At 41.3% G+C, this 25605-nt stretch overlaps 1 protein-coding gene across 1 annotated transcript; it reads right to left on the bottom strand.

The window, feature by feature from the left end:
- Positions 1-270: 270 nt before the first annotated feature.
- On the bottom strand, positions 271-24067 carry htr1fb (5-hydroxytryptamine (serotonin) receptor 1Fb). Its single transcript, XM_072657019.1, has 2 exons — positions 23977-24067; positions 271-3573 (listed from the first exon to the last, which is right to left on the bottom strand). Exon 2 carries the CDS (start codon positions 3526-3528, stop codon positions 2419-2421), a length of 1110 nt encoding a protein of 369 aa, XP_072513120.1. The 5' UTR covers positions 3529-3573; positions 23977-24067; the 3' UTR covers positions 271-2418.
- Between the last annotated feature and the right edge of the window lie 1538 nt (positions 24068-25605).

The following is a 25605-nucleotide window of genomic DNA, read 5'->3' as shown; positions in this document are numbered from 1 at the left end:
TTTTTTTTTTTTTTTTTTTTTTTTTTTTTTTTTTTCTTCCTCCAGTTTATATATCTATTTTAACTTTATTGCCTATTGGTTTCTGATGCAGAGTTCTTTCATTTTACAGCCCTAGTTATAACTGCTGTTCTCCAGCAGATGGTAGTGTTGTACTCAACTCTACTTCAGTACAAACTTCCAAGCTTACTTTGATTAAAGAACAGACCCTAATAGTCTTATGGAAGGAAAGGCCTAAGGGGGTCTTTGTTGCCCCTGATTAAATATTGCCGATCAGCCAATTTTGAACATTGTAGAAATACTGCCACAGTCAAATGCCCTGCTAATTTTTATAGAAGTAAAATCACTAATGGTTTCAGTGACCAATTCAGTCTCAGTGACTTGGTTACTGTTTCTTATCTAGTCTCACTGTAATCCCTGACCGTTTGGCTTACAGATCTTTTAAATCACTGCAATTATATCACTGTGTAGTGGGACACACTCTGGACTGGTTTCTTTGGTTTACTGGTGTGAAATACCTTGTCTGGGTATTCACGCTCTAGCTGCGAGTTGGATTTCTATAGTGTGTTGGTGTTGGCCTCCACTTGGTTCTTAATGTGCTCTTCAGTGCTGGTTTTAAAAACCTGAGTTTCAGTGAGTTTTAAAGTGTCAGGCATTATGCTCTGTTTTCATGTTCCACTGTAAAATTGCTCCACACTGCACTTTCAACTCTTTTATTTGCCCCCTGAGAATGTGTGCACTGCTGAGCAATAATTAATAAAGCCTTGAGGCCATCAGAGGGTGCTCTGAAAGCTGTGGTTAAAACAGACTCTGAGCTGCATGTAAAAGTAATGATTTAAAATGTTACTGGTTAACATTTTAAGCAGCAGTCAGTTGGAGACAGGACTATGTGGAAACACCAGGTTTACAATTAATACCCATACCACTGACCACCATCTTAAATGTTTTACAGTTTGTGATCCTCTAGACTATCCAGGGTTGGTTTCTGACTACTGAAAATAGTCCCATTGTTGGGCCCTCTCTGCTCCACAGGTGCAGAAGCAGCCCACCGCTCCAGGCACTATGTGGGTTTGATGTTTCATGCTGATGGAGCTGATATACATTTTCATAATACGAGAGTATTTGATTCCTGAATTGTTTTGAAGCTTGCTAATTGGCTAATTGCTTAACTACATCTTTGGAAGGAACACTGAACATCTATTAGTTTGGGCATAAACATACACAGTGTAAACAAAGACACTGACTAGAAAGAACAGACAGCTTTAAATGAGACAAAATGATAATGTGCATCTTACGTTGTCAATATGAAAATTACCAAGATGTTAATGTTAAATGGGTGGGGATTGGGGGTGGTGGAACACCTCTTACATATCTAACATGAGAATAGTTTAATATTTGGTTCAGGATGAGCTCTAAGTATGTCATACACTGAAATAGAAAAATAAAACTAGTCACAGGGAACAGTGTCAAAACTCATGACAGGATGCCAAACTAGTAAAACTGCCTCAGGTACGAGTGGTTGCAAGCGGAGGCTCACTGTCAGCAGGTGATGGACACTGAAAAACTGAATGCTCAGAAACCGTCAAAGAATCTTGACATCTATTTGGTCTGTTTATTAATACTTACAGAGGTCAACACCTTTAGGCATTATAGAACTCATGATTGGGCAGCCATTGTGGAACAAGCACAAGGATACATATTCTACCAATGACCACATTCATGGACTTTAGACTGCAATGTCTGGTGAAAAGCCTAAAAAGGTGTTCAGCCAGTACTGCTTCTTTCTGACTGATAGAAGTGGAGAGTTTGGAAGGCTGTGTCCTATCACTAATGCCAAAGCCATCCCTGGCCAAAAGGAGCAAATTAGTGAAAAGGATGGCTTAGTTCCTCTCCCCTGTCAGTCTACAGGAGTTGCAGAGCTGGCCAATCATGGGTAGTCGCCAGCTCACGTGCACAGAATTGGGCAGACAGTTCTCCAAGTGTATTGAGCTACCCTACAGAGCTGCTTGAGCAGCAGTTCAGAAATATGTGGTGGCTGGCTTTTGTGTTCCCAAACTCGTATGTTCAAAATGCTCATAAAGATTAATTAGAGGAGTAGATTTTCTTTGAAGGATGTCCAGGTTGCCAAAATGAGTCAAATCATGGACATTGACCCTCCACGAAAGGCTAAAGCTGGAATGGAGACGGAAAGCAGTGCAACTCGTTTTATTAATATATTTATATTCTGAAACAGTCTGTGTGTTTCAACTATCTGCAGAGCTGATCGTGAGTCATCTAAGCGGGGAAAATTCCTCTACCTGAGTCCCCAGTCTGACCTCGAAAATAAAACTTTGTTACAAACATCTTTTCCGTTCCCAAGTCTCTACAGGATTTCGTTTCCCAGGATGTCGCACCTGAAAAGAACAGAGTGTTCCACCAGCTTCACCGGTAGTGGGTACAACACAGCGGAAGAAGCTTCTGGAAGGCTTTTTTGAAGTCCTCGTTGAAGATGGTGTATATGAGCGGGTTGATGAGGGAATTCAGGTAACCCAGCCAGGTCAGGAAGTCTGCAAGGACGGCTGAGGTACTACAAGAAGGGCAACTGTTCACAATGACCTCCTTGAGGAAAAAAGGCAGCCAGCAGATCACAAAGGCTCCGAGGATGAGGCCCAGCGTCAAAGCAGCACGTCGCTCCCTGGCCCCAGGAGCTCTACGGCTCCTGACCATGCGCCCTGTGGTGGGTGCGATCCTGACACGGTCTCCATCAGTGGACGGGTCAGAAAAAGACTTTTCGACAGGGCTGAGCGTGTCTGGACTGAGAGGAGCTTCTCTTTCCGAACTCAACATGACACTGCTGACCGTCTGCTGGACCAACCGGCTGCTTCCTCTTCGGTTCCGTAGTGTCTGGGCTGCCCGGTAGATCTTGTAGTAGAGCACCAGGATCAGGGTGAGGGGGATGTAGAAGGCGCCAAATGTGGAGTAGACCGTGAAGGCAACATGGTCATGTTCTATCAAGCAGTCCATCACCACATGGTCGCCACTTTGTTCTCTTATGTTGGGAAACTTTCTCCACATGAGCGGAGGAAGCGAAACAAGAATAGAAAGCACCCACAGCACCATGATTGTTGCGGTGGCGCGCCTGGACGTGCGCTTCTGAGAGTAGGCCACGGCATCAGTGATGGCCCGGTAGCGGTCATGGGCGATGGCGGCCAGATGCAGGATGGAACAGGTGCAGCAGGTGACGTCCACACCCAGCCACAGGTGACACACGATTGGCCCCAGAACCCAAGCCTCCTCCGCTATGTAAATGATGCTGACAGGCATGACCAGCACAGCCACCAGAAGGTCCGTCACAGCCAAGGAGCAGATCAAGTAGTTGGCAGGCTGGTGTAGCTTGCGAGTGACCAAGATGGCGGTGATCACCAGGGAGTTGATAATGGTAGTGGCCACAGCCAAAACGGAGAGCATCAGGGAGAGCAGAACTTTGCCAGGGCTGATCCGGCCAACCAGAACATCAGAGAGTTCCACCGTGGAGCAGTTTAGGAGATCCATGTTGTTGGTTTTTTTTTTAGAAGGAGCGTGACTGGAGTAAGAAATCTGAAAAGGGGAGGGAATGAAATAAATAAATAAATCAGGAAAATGCCTAAACGATTGCATTTTCTCCACAGACACACACGGAATGAACCCATTTAATACACCTGGATTTTATAAACTAACAAATTCAACAAACTAAATGGGAAAATCCTTAGGAAGAACTTCAAAAAGCAACGGCATGATTTAACATCAGTGGAGCGTTACTTTGTAATAACAGAGATATCCTCAAAGGACCTGTTTAATGCATTTCATTTTGAGCGCTAATGGCAAATTCTGGCGACAAAAGAACTGTGCTATTTGCAATTCCATAGCAGGAAAGCTTTTCTTCCTTTTTGTATCCAGATCTTCACATCCAGCCTTTTGTTATCTGGCATTTGAATTGACACATGTGGTCATTCGTAAGGGACCACAGTGTCAATTACAAACTGAATTGATTCAGCATCTTTGCAGTCCATACACATTACCATGAAACGCTATGAAAAGTATCTGGGTCATCTCACTGGGTGCTCCACGGTAGAACATCTGACTTGCTATAAAATAGTGGTGAGCAATATGATGATAATTTTATTATCATGATACAAGCGAGCATATCGTAGTGCTTAAAGGACACTGACCAACTGCTCATTTCATTACAGAGAGCATAATTAGATGAAGTGCAGCAAATTGTGAAAAGAAATCACTGTATTAAGTACAAAGATTGTCTCACAGCTCCCTCTCTTTTGAATTTTACTACTTTCTCTTTTACATTCATGCACTCTGCATGACACCACTGAGTCATTCTATTAACTGCACGTGATCACGAAAGCCATTCGTGAAGCCAGTTGACTCACCAGCGCTCCCACCCACACAAATCTCCATGAAGTGTTTAATAAGATTGCATAACTAGAGCACGGTTAGTATGTTTCATTTGCAGTGAATCATTGCAATAAAAACACTGATATTGATCATCAATATCATGCTTTGTTGAAGTGTTTCAGGAAAATTAATGAAATATTTTTACTTAAAGAGCAATATTGTGTAGCAATTTTACTTTCAACATCATTTTGATGGTACAATGGCTGTAATAGGGAGAATGGTGTATCTGTCATTGGCACTTTCGGTCTTGAACGCTGCTACAGCACATGTATCTTTGGTGGAGCAGAACTCAATCTGGTTGTATTAGTGTACAATCCTGTAATAATACTCAGCCTCAGTCCACATGCTTCTTTCACTTCTTTCACTTTCATAAATACATGTGTAGAGCTGTCCATGAGGGGGAGCTCATAACGTAATTTGTATTTACAGCAGTGGAGTAAAAGTTAATTACACTCCTAACTGTAGGGGGAGCCCAGGAGCAAGAAATACCAATTTTCACATACAGCTGCTTTATTGGAAACACCATTCATTCCCAGCACTGCTAAAGTTTTTAAAATGTACCATTAATTCCCCTGTCCATATACAAATTGTTCATATCGCTGCTGTCCAATAAAAAAATGTCTATTTTGACCCTATAGACCAACAGAAATGCTCTAAATCACTTGGGAAAAAAAATCTTATTTCACACTGACCTCAAAGTTCATTTAAAGTTGGGCCCTTTTTACCTTCCCCTGTAAAGTCACCATTTTGGAGATACATGTTTTTCATTAGACAGTGACGATCTATAAATAGTCCATATACAACTAAATAAAAACAGTTCATTATAAATGCGGTGCTTTTGTGATGTCAAAACTTATAACTTATTAACATATCTCTGTGCTATCCCGACATCGTCCACAATAGATCTGGGAGCGGCATTTCAGAATGTTGAAAGCCACCTGTGCCAACTAATAAGACAATTGCTATTGCTGTGTATACAAGCTGGGCACGGAGTTGGTGGGGTGTATAGGATAGTATAGAGAGTATATGGTAGTGAGTGGACTTATGGCTTGATATGTTATCTTTATTTGAAAAACCTTTTTCCACCACTCTTTTTTGCTTTTTGGTTTCAGTGATATTCGAATATTCAAATATTAAAAACTCCCCCAATACTATAAATAAATTTGATGTGACTTAGTTATGCATGTCACTTCCCTGCATAGCGCGAGATAAACCTGAATGCAATTTATAGTCCATATCATGCAGCTTTTGCATGTCATTCTCTTTCCATTTATACTGAAAGAAACTCATTGGCTTGTCTCACTCGTTCAGAGCAAATGTTCCAGCCCTTCCACCCTCCACTATTGGTTTGTGAAGAGTTCGATTTGCCTGTATAATGATGTACTCTTACATTCCTTGGGTATGCTGTGCCGTGTGCATCCCAGGAGTCACAGCTGTATTAAGTCACCCAGCGTATAAAAAGATTTTGAGATGCATCTGATTTAGTCATGCAGCCATTCGAGTAGGGTCAGTCATATGTATTCAGAACAGCCTTCGCAGGAGACGGTTCCTATCAAATTTTCAACATGCTGTATTAGTCTGCCCTCTCTGTCTCTCCCCCCCCCCACCCCCCCACCCCCGAATGTTACCTTCTCACACAGGCACGGGAACCTCAATATTTAATCCGCTTACAACTTCACACTTTCTCCATCTGTTCTTCAAACACCAGTTCTGTCAAAACTGGGACAGTTTTCACGTTCCAGTTAAATAGGTGTTGCCACTGAGCAGTAAACAACATTTTAAAGGTGTTTGCCAAAATCTGAATCAGACCTTAAACAGCTTATTCCACAGAGTCATTTTTGGTACCAGCCCCGACAGTCCAAGTTTTATAAAAGCACACCTTAGAAATGAGCAAAGTGATGATAATTTTATCGTAATTGTAAAAAAATAATGCTAAATCAAGCTTTCCTGGGCATACTGTGAACATTGAGGCCATAGCCTATAGCATACCGGTAAAAACATCAGAGATGCTTTGTTACTAGCAGAAGATACATGCAGGAGCTACTTAAGGAAGCAGTGCAGTATTTGCCTTCTCTTGATGGCCTGTGATACTGGGCTGTTCAGTGCCTTTGTCATGACGTTATTGATGGGACGATGAGAGCCTTTGCATTAGGAACCCCTCTGCATTCTCAGCAGGTATCTCAGGGTCACAAGAGTTTGCCCCTTTACTGCTGCGCTTCGCCTGAGTGGGGCAGCGAAGACTGATTTAGCCTTCACCTGCAGCAGGTTTCCATGCATGGGCTCGCATCAGCCACAACCACCTACAGCTAGCCTCCTCTGCTGTGACTATCTCTCTAGTGGCTTCTCTCAGCTGTTTGGGTTCCAACCCCAGCTTCTGAAGAAAACTGCGCACTGGTGTTGCTGGGAAACCACTGCAGCCCACTTCAACAGGGAATACGGCTGCGTAACATTTGGCAAGATCCTCATCCAGTCAGATCCTGCCACTCTTACAAGTATAAGTTCCTTGAGGAACTTGTTCTTTAATTTGAAACTGTGGAGGAACCTCTTGTCATGACAAGCCTATGAACTGACGGTGGGCCAGAATTGTTATTACAAACGGCTATTACCGAACAATAGCCCCACCAGTTTGGAGAGAAGTCCCTATAGTTACCGAGTAACACACCTTAGTGTGTAATAAGTCCTGGCTTAAGGTGATTTGAGGAACCATTGGTTCCTTGAAGGTTCCTTGAAAGTTCCTCAAAGCACCTTTTGGTTCCCCCACAGTTTCAAATTGAAGAACCACTAAAAGTTCCTCAAGGAATTTATACTTTTAACAGTGTACTCATGGTGGTGCGTGAACAAAAGGTGATGTTTCACTGTATTTAGTGTTGGGATCACTCTGGGACAAACCATTCAATTTCAAGCTGAAATACGATCATTAAAGAGTGGATTTCTCTGCTGTTACACATAGAGGTGAGTCATTTTTGATCTTTCAAAAGTTCAAAAGAAGTTAATGTAAAAGTTGCCAATTTAAAGCTTCTTCACACTCACAGCTCTTTTACAAAAGCGGTTCTTTATAAAACTAAAACTGGTCATTCTATGGCAGAGGTCACTAATAGGGAGTCCAGCCATTGTCCCATTCAATAGGGATTAGATTTGGATCATTTGCAGTGTATAGCCTGCTTTATTTACATTTACATTTATGGCATTTAGCAGACGCTCTTATTCAGAGCGACTTACAAAAGTGCTTTGCTATTTACCCCCAAAAAAACCTCAGCTAGTTAGAATTGACTAATAGTTCAAAGATACTTTTAAGCTTTAGACATTACTAAGCACAAGTCAATAAGGTGAGCATAGTACTCTGCTATTCGTCCAAGTACTCTCTGAAGAGGTGGGTCTTCAGTCTGCGTTTGAAGACAGTGAGTGACTCTGCCGTTCGGACACCCAGGGGAAGCTCGTTCCACCACTTTGGTGCCAGGACAGAAAAAAGGCTGGACGCTTGTCTTCCGCAGATTTTGGGGATGGCGGGTCGAGCCGAGACCATTGCCATCAAATATGAAGGGGCTGGTCCAGTCTTGGCTTTATAGGCCAGCGTCAGGGTTTTGAATCTGATGCAGGCAGCAGCTACAGGAAGCCAGTGAAGAGAACGCAGCAGTGGAGTGACATGGCTGAATTTCGGGACGTTGAAGACGACCCGTGCCGCTGCATTCTGGATAAGTTGCAGGGGCCTGATGGTGTGCAGAGGGAGACCAGCCAGAAGAGAGCTGCAGTAGTCAAGTCTGGAAGTGACGAGAGACTGAACAAGCACCTGGGCGGCCTCTCTAGAGAGGAAGGGTCGAATTCTCCGGATGTTGTACAGGAGAATTCTGCATGACAGAGTTATGTTTGCAACATGACTTTATCTCATCATACCTGAGCCATGCAAATTCCTTAAGGTTTTGAAATGTCTTTCTGTGGTTGTACCGATGCTTAAAGTGGATTGTTGTTAAAGTACATCTTCGTTTGCGTCTTGCAGTAATGCACTGGTCCACAGAGCCATTTTCTACACACTGATGCTCATTGCTAAAAGCTCAGCACGACTCAGCTGCAGCTTTGGTTGTCACTTTTTAGTGGAAATCCCACAAGCTTCCAGGATATTTGTTAATGGGTATCGTTAAGATCACTTTCTTTTAAGATAGTGACAAAAGAAAACAACAAAAAAGTAATAAGTAAAGAAAAATTGAAATAAAAAATACCCATAAAAGTAATAATTAAAAAACAAATGCCACTAACAATTAAAACGGGCAAGTTCCTAAATTATATTTCTCACCAATAAATATTTTAGTCACAGTCTGGAGCCCTGGCTAGTCCTATTTAAGTGGGATTTAGTGCAGTACAGTGTTTGAGATATAAATATAAATAACCACGGGTGATACAGTTAACACTGTCAATCAAAATAGTTCCCACACAAGTTTAGAGACTCATTCTGTGCAGTACTGAAAAAAAAAACCCGATGATAAGGCAGAGAAGCAGCAGGGATGGATGGAGAAAGCTGCCGCTCGTGATGCCAAGCCACAGCAGTTAGTGGGATCACCATCCGCTTGCTCTCCCTCCTGCCAATCAGTCCTCTTACTTCCTGTGCCACAGTGTGTCGGATCACACTGCTCTAATCAGTCTCATTAAGAGTACTCTTTTTTAAGCTTTTTTTTTTATTTCCTCTTAACTTCCGTTAATTTGTGCTGATGCAAGTCTGATGGTGAATCTGAAGAAAATGAAGAAACGGGGCTGATCTTAGCTGATGTTGAGGCATGGTTACATTTCACAGGTTCCGGAAACACTGACAAGCTTCAGAAAAAAAATAAGTGTTGTGTCACGACCTTGAAGTCCACAGGGACGCAAGGTCCTTTATCTGTGCAAGAACTCTCAAGGTCCCCAAAGAACACTAGGTTGAGTTTTCAGTCTCGATATTCTGCTCGAGTCTTTGATAAATGCTGACACAAAATGCTGCCTGAGAAGCATTCTCACAGCTCATAAAAAAGAGCAGATGTTTCATTATTACATTCCTGATTCCCTCATTCTAGCGGTTTACACTGAGGTGGGACTGTGTATCTCTCAACAATATGTTCCTTTATCGCCACCTTTAATATGCACATCCTCATACACCATTTGATTCCAAGACTTTTAAATCCCTGGCCATGTATCCTGCCAGACATTGATTCATCTCCTCAAGGAAGGCCACAAGATTGAAAGTAATTGCGGAGAGTCGCTCTGAATAAATAAATAAATTCTTCACTTTTTGAAGATGTTGTTTTTCGCTTTGTTCAATCAGAGGGTACTTATCCAGAGTGTTGTATTCATTCCTGTTTTTGTCAGCGAGCACGAGTGGTCTCCACACACACTGAGTGCGCAAAATGGGTTTGGCCTTCATCCCAAACAAATAACACCAAAATGAAAACAAAAACTCAACAAATGAGGAATGTAGGGGGCGGGCGGAAGCCTTGTAGATTTGAAATTCTGGATTTTGGGCTCTCTTCAGAGTGAGGGTGCTTTATTGGGTTCTTCGAGTGACGCCATAGAAGAACCATTTTTGTAAAATATATATTGGTGAAGAACCCTTCAAAGGTTACTCGTGTAGTCGTTACACTCTGTATACGTCCTTTCTTCTAACGGTCAAAAATGTTGGCTATTTTAATCCCAATCCAGTTATGAGTAAGTCTAGTTATTATTATTATTGTCTGTAATTATTATTATTTGAGCCTCAGTTACCTAGAACACGGTCAGTGCTGTATTGTGTAGCCTGCTAGCTAACTTGTCCAAGCCTAAAAATACCCAGCTACAAGTCCAGCTACAAGTCTAAACACAGCAGAACTGGTCTCTCATTGCACCTCTCTGTTACTCCCAACACCAGTCACTCGACTTCGCTCTCTCAGACACAGCTGCACTGGGCTGTCTGATAGTTGGTGGAGCTGTAGCTGATCTAGGTAAGCAAAGGCTAGCTTAGCAAGTGACTATAGATCCAAAACCATGGAGGAATCAGCTTTCTGTCCTTTCAACAGCAGTCGCACGATCATTAGTCACCAGTCACTCGAGTTATTATCGTCTGAATGTGTGTAAGTGGGTATTTTTGTTTGAGTGATAGTTTAACATTTGTAAAATCATTGATTTTAAACTGTGCAGTGTTTACTTTGTCACCCTGTGAGCAAATAAAACGTTGTACTTAGTCATTTTTCGGTTTTAAAAAAGGCAGGATGAGATTACACAAAAACCACATAAACAATTCCCACCACCCTCCACCTCACCAGGTATTACCATCTCCTGTGGTATTGTTTTGAGATAGTATGGCAGTGTAAAAAAAGTGCATACCTCCTAAGCCAAGTATATGCCTCTGAATCTTAATGCACGTCTGACGTTATGATGTTCACGACCTTGGCTTTAAGGAAATCTACTTTAACACCCCTGTTCTATGGCATCCCTCAGAGAACCCTTTGTAGCATCTGTATTTTTTTGAGTTAATCGATTATGGTTGCCTGATGGTAAATGGCTGAAATAGGAGACGCACCAAAGATGCGCTTCAAGGACTCTCGGAAGTGAACATTTCTCTTTAACAGTTGGCCTCATTTTTCCATCCCTGTGAAATGAAAACCAAATCCAATCCAATATACAGGGTGGGAAGTCTCAACGCTGGCTCTTAATGCTGCACACTTTTTCATCACAACTTCGATGTGACTTTCTCACTGAACTAAAGAATGCTACATCTTCAAACAAACACACCTTATATAACCAACCGAGGGAGGTCATGGTATTCTTTTGCGATTACTGTCAGGGAAGGAAAACAGCGAAAATGAAAAGGGAGAGTTTTCAGAAGCACTCTGCCAGATGCGCGAGTGACTAAGGATCTGTCACACTGGGGCTGCCAGTGCAAACTGAGCCAAAAGGCCCTTTGGGGTGTTGAGCTGGTGGCAAAGCCCCAGGCTGTCAGTAGTCTGGCAGCAGCAAAGTGAAAGTGCCCTTAAAGACTGATTCAGGACCAGTTTCTATTACTCAAATCCCAGTCTTTCTGTGAGAAATGGCTATAACTTCACTATGATGGCTACAAAAGGGACACTTCAGACTAATGGCTGGGGCTGAAATGTTCGAGCAGTTCCATAAACACATGCTTTCTCTTATCTGATCCAGAGTCCAATGGGACTCAACAGATGGAGCTCTGCAGGCATCCAGAATCCTGACATGCTAGAAAAGAGGGCCAGTTCAGTTCCCTGGTGCAGATGTCTGCAGTATCTACAGAATATGTTGATGTTGACAACACATGAAAATATTTTATTCTGGGCAGAGTCAGGTGCATTCCATATAGTCTAATTCAGCCAAGTTGTTTTCAGTGGGTGCACTCTTAAAAATGATGCTCTCATGGTTGGCTTAGACTTGGCTTAGAAGTATGGTTCCAGGAAGTACCTTCCAGTATTACTGTTCATGTGGATGTTGGTATACACTCCTTTTTTCATTTTTTTAATGATTTGGTGCCATAGAAGAACCATTTTTGTAAAGGAGATGTGTGAAGAACCCTTTAAAGGTTTAAATCATTGAATGTAAAGGTTCTTCACACATAACACTCAAAATATTTATGGATTTTTATGGAACCAAAATATATTCTTCTTTGGCATCGATTAAAGACCCATTTGTAGCACCCTTTGTATTTGTAAGAGTGTAGACCTTTAGGATGCATGGAAAACCAGCAGCAAGACTTTTTCTGTCCTGATGCTGGCTTAAATGATGAAAAAAAAATTTTGTCCTGATGCCAAGCGAAACATGGGTGAGCCCCTCCATACCACATCTATACCAAGAGCCTATCAACCTTCAAGTACGTCTCAGCTTGACCCACCATCCGTCAAGATGCATGGAAGACCAGAAGCCAGACTTTTTTTCTGTCCTGTCACCAAGGTGGTAAAAATAAAGTTTCCCTGGATAAAAAATGGCAGAGTTGCTTGCTGTTTTAAAACGCAGACTAAAAAAACCCTTTCTTTCAAGAACACCTAAATCAACACTAATCTTGCACTTGATTGTACTCATGGTTTGACATTCAGCAAAGTGTAGTCTGTGGACATCTATGTATTCACACTGTCTTTTGTATTTGGCAGCATCTAAGCTTGAATAATCTGTCAGCTGCTCTGCTGAATGCCATAAATGTAAACATTATGCTGAGTTTCTTTCAACTTTAAAGGTTCTTTACATTTGCATACCTCTTTAATGAAAATGGTTCTTTTTAAGTATTAACAAGTGAAAGATTCTGTAGGCAGAAAAAAGAAAAGTGTTTATTATGTTGCTTCAACAAACCTTTTAAGCTTCATTATCTTTAAGAGAATACAACATGGGCCATCAATTCCAGTCCATTCTGCATTATTACACTTTCTAAACTCCAATTTAGACATACAGTAATCCAAAATAACTCAATAAAAAGGCAACAAGAACTGCTGACAGCCCACCTTCTTCAGAATATTACTACTTTCAATCACTAGAAAAAAACAAACAAACATGACAGCAAAATACCACTGACTCAATCTTTCAACCGTATATGATCCCACCTGGAGGAGAAAGCATAAAGTACAACACTCATGAAGACCACCTAGTATGAGTATGAGTACATTACAATGTGTACATGTTCCACTGCTAGAAAGTTCTTTTCAAGTTTATTCTCATTTGTCCCTGTCTGCACTAGCTAGCTAATGTTTACTTCACCTTGAGTTCACTTCTAAATCCCACCTCTATAATCTTCCCGTCTCCTCCTCTTATTGCACGGGTTCTGCCTTTTTCAGTTCCATGTAACATTCTCTTTTAAGGCAGACTTGCTTAAGGTTTTTCGTTGCCACATTTTAGTTTGAGAAAAACACATTCTTTTGTATGCTTACTTTTAGTTACTTTTAGGTTGTGGCATGTGTGCTGTCAAGCAAAAAATCAGTAACATAAATGAAAAACATAAAAGAAAACTGAATAGAGGAGACAGAAAGTATACAGAGAGAGAGGTTAGAGTGAAAGGGCTTCCTCCTATCCACAGCTACAAAAATTGCAGGGCAGCCCCCTCAGATGCTACAACTGGAAATGGTAATTGTGCATTTACTCACCCTAACCCTTACGCTAACCCTTATGCATTTTTCTGTGTTCCAGTTTTTATTAGATGTGAAATAGACATAGACTTGATCTATAACCCACTCACTCCCCGACAGCAGGCTGTAGGAGGTGCTGTTAGTACTCACATAACTTCCATGTGCTTTGCATCAGTGACACAGTGTATCCTTGCATATTAATTGTTTGTCATTCTGCCCTTTTTAAATATTGACCCACATTCAAACCTTTGAATAAGACACTGACAGTGATTACTGGGGAGACTCCAGCGTTTCTAGGCTCATTGTACCTGGAGGCTTCAGGTACAGCCACACTAGAAGGTTGATTTTGTCATGCCACAAGGCAATTGGTTCCTCATCTAACTTATTACAATTTATAGGATGTCATTAGATAACATTAGATGTAACAATGCTAGTATTGTTAACTGAGGTGAAAACAGCTATTCTGAACCGAATATTCAGCTGAATAATAATTAAATATCAGATCTAACTGATGCCAATCCCTATTGGTGTTTTGGTGTAGCATCTTTTACCCATGTCTTTGGAAGGTCACATAGTTAAGGTGGTAAATTTATCTTAAAATCTAAAATCACATATAACATTTTCTCAAAAGCTATGACTTCATCATGGATAGTTTCATCATACATCTAGTTACTCAAAGTGAAGAAAAGGTTTTTTCTTCTGAAACTGCTTGCTTCAAGAGCTAACCACAGCATTTTGACAGTTCACAGAAAAAGTCAGCATCCACAACCTCCACTTGACTGAAGACCTCTTGTGAATATCCGGTGCTTCTGTAGTATCACCACTTTCCGAAAAGCTTCTTAAGCCTATCAAATCCAGAACCAGAAGGAACCTGAACAGCAGTTTTGGCAGCATTTGTATGCCTGGTACACAAGCAATCATAAACAACACTCTCCTGCATTGATCTGCATTGATGCACCTTGCTAAACTGCATTCATCATTGCCCCTCTGAACCTACAGGGCAAAAAGTCTGCACTGGACACATAAACTGATCAGCCATAACATTAACACCACTGACAGGTGAAGTGAAAGCACTGATGAGTTAAAAGCAAGAAACATGATCAAGCGGAAGAATCTGTGCCACTTTGACAAGAATCAAACTGTGAATAGACAACTGGGTCAGATATTTCCTAAACATCTAGCAGTTCTAGTGGGTTTTTCTGGTACGCAGTGGTCAGTACCTACCAAAAGGGCTCCACAAAAGGACATCCGGTAAACTGGTGAAAGGCTCATTGATGCGATCTGTGGAGATGCCACCTCACAACTTAAAGGCCTTACAGGATCCGCTGCTAATGCCTTGAATGCTCAGATCTGTTCTGAGCATTCATGTTCCTAAGTAATGGGCACTCTCTGTTTTGTTTTCTTAAATTAACGCAAAGACAAACTTGCGCAGTATATTTTAACCAAACAGATGCCAAATCTGCAAAAAATTATCTCTATCAGTCCCATTATACGCAAAAATGAGCTGTTGTGGGATCTCAGTAACGCTTCTTCAGTAGTGATATCATTAGCAATTGACAGCATTCTGGGCCAGATTCATAATCAGTGTGAGATCAGATTGTGATCGGATTTACTGTAGCATTTTAATTTAGCAAGAGTTTTTAAGAGTCACAGTAACACATTTGCTCATTCATAAACAAAGATTTCCGCCCTGCATGATTATTGGTCCTTTAATTTGCATATTGTTTTCTCCACTAAATAGCTGAATTTTTATTTGTTTGGTCACACAAGTGAGTCGTAAAGGTTGTATTTTCATCTTATTAAATTTGTATTTATTCTTGCATTTAAGTATTTTTTTTATTTTGTTTGTTGATTTTTTTCCCCATTTCTCCTAATTTAGTACTGCCAATTACCCAATTAGATATCCCCTGCCCCTTTCAAACTGCCGGTAATGCGGCATTGCTGGGCAGCTGACATGCTCAGACGAAAAAGCGCTGGGTGCCCAGCTCTACCCCACCAGCTAACAGATGCCTGTGTTGGACAACATCACTTTAGGTGTGATGAGGGGAGAGAGCGCCATCTACCCACATGGAGAGGGCACAACCAATTGTGCTCTCTCAGAATTCGGCTGCTGATGGCAAAGCGGAACTCAAGACCCCCTGGTCAAAGTGCCAGCACATTATAGACTTCTGAGCCACTCAGGTATTTATTTTATTTTCACATTTATCTTACCCCTGTAAAAATATCTGCTCCTTATTATTATTTTTGCTTTGCATCTGGGTTTAGTAATGTGATTATGTCTGTCTGTCTATCTATGAAGTAGATGGAAGTTCACAGCATTTTTTTGTTATCTTATTTGTTGCTGTATTTTATCAAACAGCACTTCTCGTTCTTTTATTAAAATCTACGGCTGTGATTCTGAGATTTTCCATCCATTTTGACAACCAATCAGGCACTGAATATTAGTCATTAGTATGCATTAGCTCAGTAACAGAGCTACAAGAGAATGTCTCACTAAACTACCCCCCCCCATGAATATGACTTTATAAATGGAAATGAAATTTATAACATATGATGTGCCACGAGTTTTGACCATGGTGCCTGCTGGGTTTTATGTATTTGACCTACAGTGAACTACAGTGAACGTTACGACTTGTTTTTATATACACTCTGCCCTAATTATCAATCAACTCCTCCCCACTATTAAAACTGGAAGCGGATCGAATGGGCCTTTGCCCTTCACCTTCAAAATTAGCCTTCGTCTAAAACGCCACCATGCTGTTCAGTCAGCCGGAAGTAAGTTCAACACTTAATTTGATTTGTGTCAGAGAACTTATTACATTTCATGGTCACGGCATTCATATCAGTCACTATTAGAGTGAGTATGAGTAAGCATAACAAACTCAGATGCAAGCAAGAATCTTGACTGGAACACACTTAGGTTTGAGTTTCCAAGGTTATGAGAACATGTAGGGATGTCCCGAGCCAATCCAGCCGACTGGGATTGGTGCCACACACAAATAAAACACAAAGTGATTTGACTGCAGTGTTTTAAAGAAACTGGGACCTGAAGTGAGGGAGGTCAGTCAGACTGTATTATAAGATATCAAACACTATAAAATGATTATGTAAAAAAAATAGGCTACCAAACTCAATAACTCGGAATGTCATATTATACACGTGATTTTACATCCTTATTAATTAGCAGCACATCTTACTTAAACCGCAAGGCTGTATTATTTCTAGAAACACAAGGATCAGAACAGTCGTAACAACTGATATTCAGCATTCACCCCTTAACGATTTATTATGCAGTTACTAACCCTACTGCAGAAGCTTTTATTAATTAAGTAAGTAATATATTTCGTAATATATATCAACGCTTTTATAAATTATTTATACAATATAACTGATTCATTTAATATTTTAACATTTAGTGGAGTTCCTCAGGGTTCAATTTTAGGGAATATAAAATTGATTTTACTATGACAGTAGCCTAGTTGTGAAAGAGAAGAACTGAAGTTTGAGGCTTTGTACAGGGTTTAATGGGTTAGGGTCCTCAAGTCGGATGGGAGGCCAAAAAAATGCATCGGGACATTCCTAAAAAACCCAGCACTTTTTTTTGTGCTAAAAGTGGATCACGAAAAATACAAGCAGCTACATATTTTTTCCCCATACTCTGCAAGACAGTTAAATCGCTGTTTATTTGCCTCATTTCTCACAGATGTTACATAACGACATTCGACTGGAAGGAATGTCCCCATATAGATGGTGTGTGTAAAGCAGCTAACGAGGGCTGCACAGATCAGACGGTACAGTCTTCAGTGAACATACGCGCTCACACACACACACAGAGTGGCTGTGTGGGAGAGATGATTGTCTGAAGAGAGTAGTGGTAGGGTGGGAGGGAGTGAAGCAGATCTGTCAATCAAAGACGAGACATCAAGAATGAAAAGCTGCTGCTGTATCTCTGCGCATCATTTTAGGAACCGTTCTCAGACACACGCCGACGGAAGTTGTTAAAAATATTTGAGTAGGTGATCTTTTTATTGGGGAATACGGCGCAGGAGATTCTCTATATGACTAATAAACAGCGCTTGGCAAGATGGATGAGTAAGTGTCTGGAGGTATGCCGTGCATACGCCCAACACACGAGGAACACACAAATAAACAGACTAGATCCTGTTGAATGCATCACTGCCATACCATGGTTTTCAAAAGGGCATCAAACATTTACTTCCTCTCCATTCGTTTTGTTTGACTCTGACCTTGGGTGATGAAATATGGAGAAGTATTGCCAGCACTTTTCTGAGGTGGGTAGAGGAAATCTAATTCATCATCCGGTGCACCTCAAGGCTGTTATCTGTCACCAGTAACAGAGCCATGTGCGCTTAATGCGCTTCTTTTCTAGACGTGCCTTGCTGAACTTCTTCATTCAAATCAGACGCAACAGAGTTCACTGCCAGCCCTTTTTGGCAGCGCTGCAGTAACTTTATCAGAAGGAAGATTAGAGCTTGCCTAAAGTCTGCAGTTTCCCGTTACCATGGCAGATTGGGCCATGCTTAAATCAAGCCTTCCATCTCTGACTGCATTAGCATCATCAGAGTCCAGATAAGTCCTTGAATAAAGAGCCCGTATCTGACGTTTTTCTCATATTTTATATTCTCCCTCGAGGTCCACTTACTATTGTGCAGCTAAATGTTCCAAAAGCCTTAATACCTTTTTACATGACCAGTTTTCAACTGCTTCTCAGGCTGTTTCTATAACTAAGCCTTTCAGACTGATATAAGATACCAGAGCTCTGTTCTGATTGGCTGTCCTGTGCCTCTTTGAATAAGTACTCAAAGCTAAAACATGCCTGAAAACTGCATTATCAACGGGTGGGTCTAAACTGTGCCAGGCTGCATAGGCGAAGATATGAATGAATGAGCTAGTTCTCATGACATCAGAGAAACTGTGATGTCAAGCTGTTTCTGCAGCTTATGGAGTGATGGAGTAGAGTAAAATGAAACTTTTACTAACTTTTAATCATTACAATTTAATAATATTTAACCCCTTTTAACCCCTTGATCCAATCCCAGTCTCTTAATGTTGACTATCGGCCGGTACCGATCCAATCTTTGTGTTTTTATAAATAATACAGCCCCACAGCTCAGGAAAGATGTGCTAATACAAGCAAAGGAATAAAATTGCTTTGTTGTCACACAGCTACAAACAGACTAGGTGGTTTAGGCAGCATGGACAAACATTTCATGGAGAAGTAAGGAGTTTAAATCCCCCTCTTCTGACAGATTAACTAACACTATCTGTAACTGCTGCTCTGTGAGCCGTTTGTTCTGCATAACATTTACACTAAAGCTCTAAACTTTTCCTCTTCCCCAAACTTTACGTTCCACCTGAAATAGTGCAGCAGTTCTGTTCTGCTGTTGAAATGTACTGTACGCTGTAACTGCAGCACTATTTAGGGTGGAATGGAGAGTCAGCATTACAAGCTAAGCTATTGTTTTGGCTGCTAACTAATCAGTTGAACTACATACAGCTCACCACTACATCTAGGGTGGTTTTTGTGAATTCATCTGAAGCCGCTGAGGACCATGTCTATTTCTGGTGCCTAGAGAACGCCAGACGGCACTCCGCTACAGCAAACCTAGGAATCGGAAGTGGATTGGAGTCTTAAAAGCAGATCCTTTAAAAAATACCTGGATTGGCCACCCGATCCTGAGTCACTGGGTCATCCATCGGGGCATCCCCCCATCAACCTCCAGAACACTTTCTTTAAAACCCATTTGTTTGGTCTTTTTGTTTCCCATGGACATGCAAAATCTTTATATTTATTGTTTTTTCCCCATGTTTTGACCCTGTTTATATTTATATATATATTTGTTCCTGGCTCTTCCCTTTTTGATTCTGATTTTAGTGTTTTATTCCAGAGTTTGTCTCTTTTCAGTTTCTGATTTTTGCCCATCACCTAGTGTTTCTGTTCAGAGGCAGTTTTGGCTGTCTTATTTCCCCATTTTTGACCCTTGTCTGTATTTTGACTATGTGCCTCTCCAAGTCTGCCTCTGAGAATAGCATTTTTAATGTGACATATGGTGTAACCCATAAGTGACACACATTGTGTTGCTTTGACAGTGTAAAGAATTTGATATGATCCAATGAAGAGGTTAAAATTTAGCATTAGCTAGGGTTGGATGGTATCCACCTTTTAATACCCTTATACCATCTCAAAATAGTACTGAAGTATATAGTATGACCAGGGGGGTGGATTGGGGGTGATTTATCCTGCCTTATTGCAAAACTGAAAAATGACAGTCCAATGTAAAACAGTCAATTTGCTCACAGGGTGACAAAGTGAACACTGCACTCATCCCATCAAATGGTGCTTCATCACTTCAGAGAATGTACTTCCACTGCTCCACAGCCCAATGCTGGGGAGCTTTATACTAAATCTAGCTAACACTTGGCACTGAACATGGTAGTCTTAAGCCAAGGAATATTCACTCTTGACCCTGCAGGGTCACAATCAAGCACAATTTGCCAGCTCAAACTCATTTGTTAATTGCTAAATGGTTCACCAATCTGTAGTCCTCCAGGACCATTAGCATCCTAGTAGCGGTCTTTTTCTGTGGAGATTATACAAGCAATGTTGCACAGTTAAGCGAGCAGAAGTGTCAGAAGTGGGTGCACATTAGAAAAAGCGTCTATATACTTGGACATACTGGACATAGTGTATACAAAATAGGCAATATTTCCCTAATATACCTAACAGACTGGCAACTCAGTGAAACCTCCTACTACCCTCCACCAAAACAAAGGCTACAGGCAAATGCACACTGGCTGTGTTGGATGGGCGGACACTACCACCCACAGTGATGACACTCAGTATTCTACCATTACTGTACTATATTAAACCTCCACCCAGAAATTCACAGTAGGGGGATTGTGGCTTGAGATTCACACAGAGAAAGGTGTCACTCTAAAGATTTAAGATAAATGCTCAAAGTTTTATTCATTGAAAACTGTACCACTACAGATTAAAATTCATTTCAGCTTCATCTTGTTTATCAGGCTCTGCTAACTCTCTTTCCTCTGTGAACCGAGCTACTCCTCCAGTGAACGGCAGAATTTTCTGTTGTATTATGACTACCATGCTAACTTGTGTATTAGCTTGTATTAGCTTCTGGCAAGATCATTAGATCAGGAAACTATAAAGCACATATTTAATTTTCAGTATTGTACTAGTATAGCACTACATTTAACCTATGGCACATTTCAGCCACTTTTTTTGCTGTATTTTTGCTGTTGTAACAATTGGTGGTTTGAGGCAGGACGCAAGTGTGAGTTACCTTTAGTAATCCTTCTAATGTCATCCCACAGAAAGTCACAGAAAAAGAACAGAAATATCCATACTGGATGAACCCAACAATAACAAACTCAAAACCATAAGCTAACCCAACAAAGCAAGAAAACCAAAATGACAGAAAAGCACTGAAGACAAACTCCAATCACCAAGTCATTACTCATATTATTCAATTATTTTTAGCACTCGTGTCATTTTATAATTTCATAATAGTACAGTTTTCCAAACAATCAATAAATAAATTAACTACCTTTTAATGGCTTTTTTTTTAATGTGATGCTACTAGTTTTCTGATGCACTTGTCTCAACTTGTTGCAACTGCTTTAAGAGTTTACAAACCCCAACACATCACAGACATGACGTATCATAGTAGTAGTAGTAGTAGGTTCTAAGGTCTAAGGATTTTAATCAGCCATAACAATAAAATAGGTGAATTCAATAATATTACTTATCTTGTTACAGTGGAATCTGTCAAGGGGTGAGATATATTAGGCAGCAAGTGAACAGTCAGTTCTTGAAGGTGTTGTGTTAAAAGCATCTGAGCCACTTTGACAAGAGCTGACTTGTGATGGCTAGACGACTGGGTCAGAAACATCCGGCAGGTCTTGTTAACTTTGTTCTGGTATGCAGTGGTCAGTACCTACCAAAGGTGTTCCAAGAAGGTGACGAACGGATGAATCTGGAACAAGGTCATGGTCCCTCAAGGCTCATAGATGGAGATCAATCCATGGAGGCCCAACTTCACAACTTGCAGAACTTAAACGATCTGCTTAAAGGTATGTCTCAGTATACAGATACCACAGAACATCTACAAAGGTCTTGTGGAGTCCATGCCTCGATGGGTCAGAGCTGTTTTGGCAGCACAAGGGGGGCCTACACTGTATTGGGTTTTAATGTTATGGCTGATCTGTGTATTTTACATTGATTGGTTTGGCTCACAAATATAAACACTTTTCAACATCCTAACCCTGATTAATTGAAATATGAACGGGCGATAACAGCAAGACGCAGGAGAGAACAGATCACATTAGTTGCTGCAGCATTTCACTTCCAGTCTCAATCAAGAAGGATTTTAAGGTTATTGGCTTTTAAAACGTTGAATGAATTAGTGGCATCACACATCATGGACTATCTGTCTGTTTGCCCTGAGTCGGTCTCTAAGATCCAGCACTGCGTAGAGGCAATATTTTATAACATGGAATGATGATTTCTTTGCTGTTAGCTACCTTTTATTGCTGCTATTTTTTCCTGCTACTCTCTATTTATTTTTTCACATTTGCTGTGTCCTGATACAGTATTCAGTAATATGCAGAAATGTAAGATTCATTTGTACAAAGTTTTAAATATAGTAAATTATTAAAATGCTAATATTTCATCTGCTTGAATCTTAAAATAGTGCTTGCTGATATGATTCTGATATCATTTTGCATCCCAAACTTATAATCATCTTATTACCATTACCATTTACTGTCTGCTGATACCAATAAAGATGCTGATAAATGTGCATACCAGCAAATATTTATACAGAATACATTCAGCTACACCCATTGCTGACACAGAGGTGCAAATGCACTCACACAGCTTGTCCTGCCAGTTCTCTGTGGAAGATAAACATCAACCTATAGGCACCATGCCTAATGCCAGGTGTGGGCCAAAGGTGTATAAAGCCGAGGAGCAGTGGAGCTGTGTTCTCTGGAATGATGGTGGGAGCTCCAACCAAAACTTTTAAGATGAGTTAGGGGTGGCGGTCATCCAACATCCTGACCTTAGTAATGTCTTGTCGCTAGTGCAATCAAATCCTCACAGCAATGCTTCTCCAAATTCTAGCAGAAAGCCTTCTTCCCTGGACAGTAGAGACAGTTACACCAACATAAGCAGGATCACCTCTTTTTTATCCCCTAGTTTTTTATAGCTTGACATTAAATTAATTTAAACGAATAAAAATGTAATTAATTAAATTAATGCATTTAATGCAGCCTAGCTTCTCTTCTCCTCTTTAGTCAACTATGTTTATCTGTCCAATTTCTCAATACATTATGCTGTAAATGCACATGATACCGATATTGTACCATCGTTATTATTACTAATATTATTCACAGTAGTTTTCTATGAAAGGCAGCCAATTAGGCGCCGCTGGAAAAGACTGGTTGGTCTTCAATAAACTGTCAAAAACTTATTCCTCATTTTTTCTGGCACCAAAAATAACAACGATAAGAATTCAAGAAGCAGTGTTGTTCTCTACCACGCTCCTCAAAGCTCTGCTATTACGTTTAGCTTCCCATCAACACCAGTACACCCCAAAACCTGAAGCTGCCCATCCCTGTCAGGAGACTGGGCAGAGTGCACTCCTTTAATACAGTTCTGAGGTTAAGATTAGTACGCTCTCTCAGTGCTGGTGTTGGCTTCCAGCGAGCGGTTCCTCAGCAGCCGAGATGATGAGGCTTATTCTCCCTGATGAATCCCAGCAGCCTCGCAAGTGCAGATGCTCCAAGACGCTCCGAGCCATTCCTGCTTCCCAAAGGCTCAATTTAACGTGGAAGTGAAAGTGTAGCTAAATAATTCCCTGTTATCTGCCATGCTGAGAAGCTGCTGACAGCGTTAAATCAGGAAGAGCTGCAAAGTCTGGAAATATAATACTTCCGTAGGCGACCCTGAACCCTCACAGTCTCTAGATGAGTGTGGGGGTGGTCTCATTGAGCTTGTTTCAGTCATTTTGATGAGAATAAAAGGGGCATATCTGCCAAACTGTCAACGAGAACACCAAGATCTGGGGTGTCTGAAGGAGCTGAGGAACACTACAGCTAGTGCTGTAAGGTCCGTGTTTGTCACTGTCCTGATCAGTGGTCAGTTCCACTGGAGAACAGACTGAGACCAAGTGTGCCCCTGGCTTAGCTAGACAGTGCTGAAGCAGCAGGAGCAGCATCTCCTCATCTAAGCATGAGGAGCGAGCTGTCAGCAGCAGATACTCGTTCATTACCACTAAAAGAGAGACCACAGTCACGAGGGCTCAACAACATCAAACGAACCCTGAAGAGATTCACCCGCCAGAAATGAGTTAATGTCACATTTACTCAAAGTCCAGCCCCTGAGCCCAAGTTCAATTCCCAACACCACCACATCTCGTCCCGGAGGGGAAGCTGAGGCAGCTGAAGGACTTACGGTAGGGTCGGGCAGAATTCCGTCAGTAGAACGCCGAGCGCTGGAATCCCGGAGCAGCGGCGTTCCATCCGCGTGCGGCCACCAGCGTCGATTTGGCGCACAAGGTGAGGAGGGCGCGTGCAGCACTGAGAAGGATGAGGATGAGGAGGAGGAGGAGGAGGAGGAGGAGCTGCTGCTGCTCTGCAAAGTAGCTATGGGCGATACCTTTTCATTCCCATAGGAGTAAAGCCGAGCCTGATATAAGCTCATATTGTAAATCTGGCGCATTTAAACAGGAGGACCATGTGTGATTCCCACAGGAAAAACATATTTATAAGCCAAGCAACAGCTAAACTTACTGAGATAACTCAAATGATCTGTCTGTGTCAGAGAGAGAGAAGCAGGTCCTATCTGACACATTTATTATTTATTTATTACTTTGTATTATATTATTAACCTTTATTCAGGCAAATCCTGCATTTATTGAGTGTTTTAGGTTTTTAATGTATAAATAATAAGTATGTACGCCTGGTTCAGACAAAATGTTACAAGCCTATTTACAACCCTGTTATTTTAGCTGAGAATAAAACACACTGATTTCTGAGAAATGTAAAAAGCATAAACATGTGTTTTTATCACTGTAACAGGAACATTGTAATTAGTGTTTGGAATTATTCTTAAGTTCTTACCAGATGTTAGTGTTGATGTCCTTCTGATGCCTGTAAAAAAAAAACAGCCTGGCCAGCTCAAGCAGTTGGCTGGTTGGCCAGCTTAGGTCTTGACCAGCATAAGGTATTGATGGTTTAGCTGGTCTCCAAGCATGATCAACCTGACCCAGCTAGACAACAAGTATGAGCAAGCTTGGTTAACCAGCATGATCATGGTCAGGAAGACCATGAAGCGAAACCTCATTAGGCAATCACTATGACCACAGTGGTCAACCAGCATTACCAGCATGTGTTGTGTTTGCTTTTCAACCACTTTGACCATCTTAGACCCTCTGAAACCAGCTACCAGCAAAAGCTGGTCTTGAGCTAGATTGTTCAGCAGGAGTGTCTTCTTGGGTGGTGTAGCAGGTCAGCTGCATTAGCTTTTAGCCTAGCATAGTACTATACTCACATCCCTGGGTTTGGCTTTCTCACACAGGGTTTTTGAGTTCCCTTTCTGATGTGAGGTTAGCTCTAGTCTGAGGCAGTTCAGTTTGGTTTTGAGGGAACGGACACTGGATAGTAACCATAGCCTTGCATGAATACCTGCTCGCTTCCCTGGTTTTAGCTCCCTCACTCACTGTGTTTGAGAGACCCTACTGCGGACACTGGCACAGGAAGAACCATCTGTCGCAAGGCCACAAGTCTGATGATGATGCTTGTCTCAGAAAGCTGACCAAAAGTAGGTTTGTCACTTCCATGTACTGAACTCTCATTATTCGACATTATTCGCCAATAAAAATACAGTTTTCCATTCTAGGGCACATTTAAGGTTTGAAAATTCATGAGGATCTTGAAAGATTTGAGGATCAGTTGTTATTAATAATTTATAAATAGTCCCTCTTGTGAGTCTTGGTTCCTCCCTAGGTTTCTTCTTCCAGCTCTGAGGGAGTTTTTCCTCGCCACTCTCGTCTTTGGTTTGCTCGCTGGGGGTCTTCGGTTT

The sequence above is a fragment of the Salminus brasiliensis genome, chromosome 15 (genome assembly GCF_030463535.1).
Source record: "Salminus brasiliensis chromosome 15, fSalBra1.hap2, whole genome shotgun sequence".
In the NCBI taxonomy this organism is placed as follows: Eukaryota; Metazoa; Chordata; class Actinopteri; order Characiformes; family Bryconidae; genus Salminus; species Salminus brasiliensis.
This window is presented reverse-complemented; position numbering and strand designations above follow the sequence as displayed.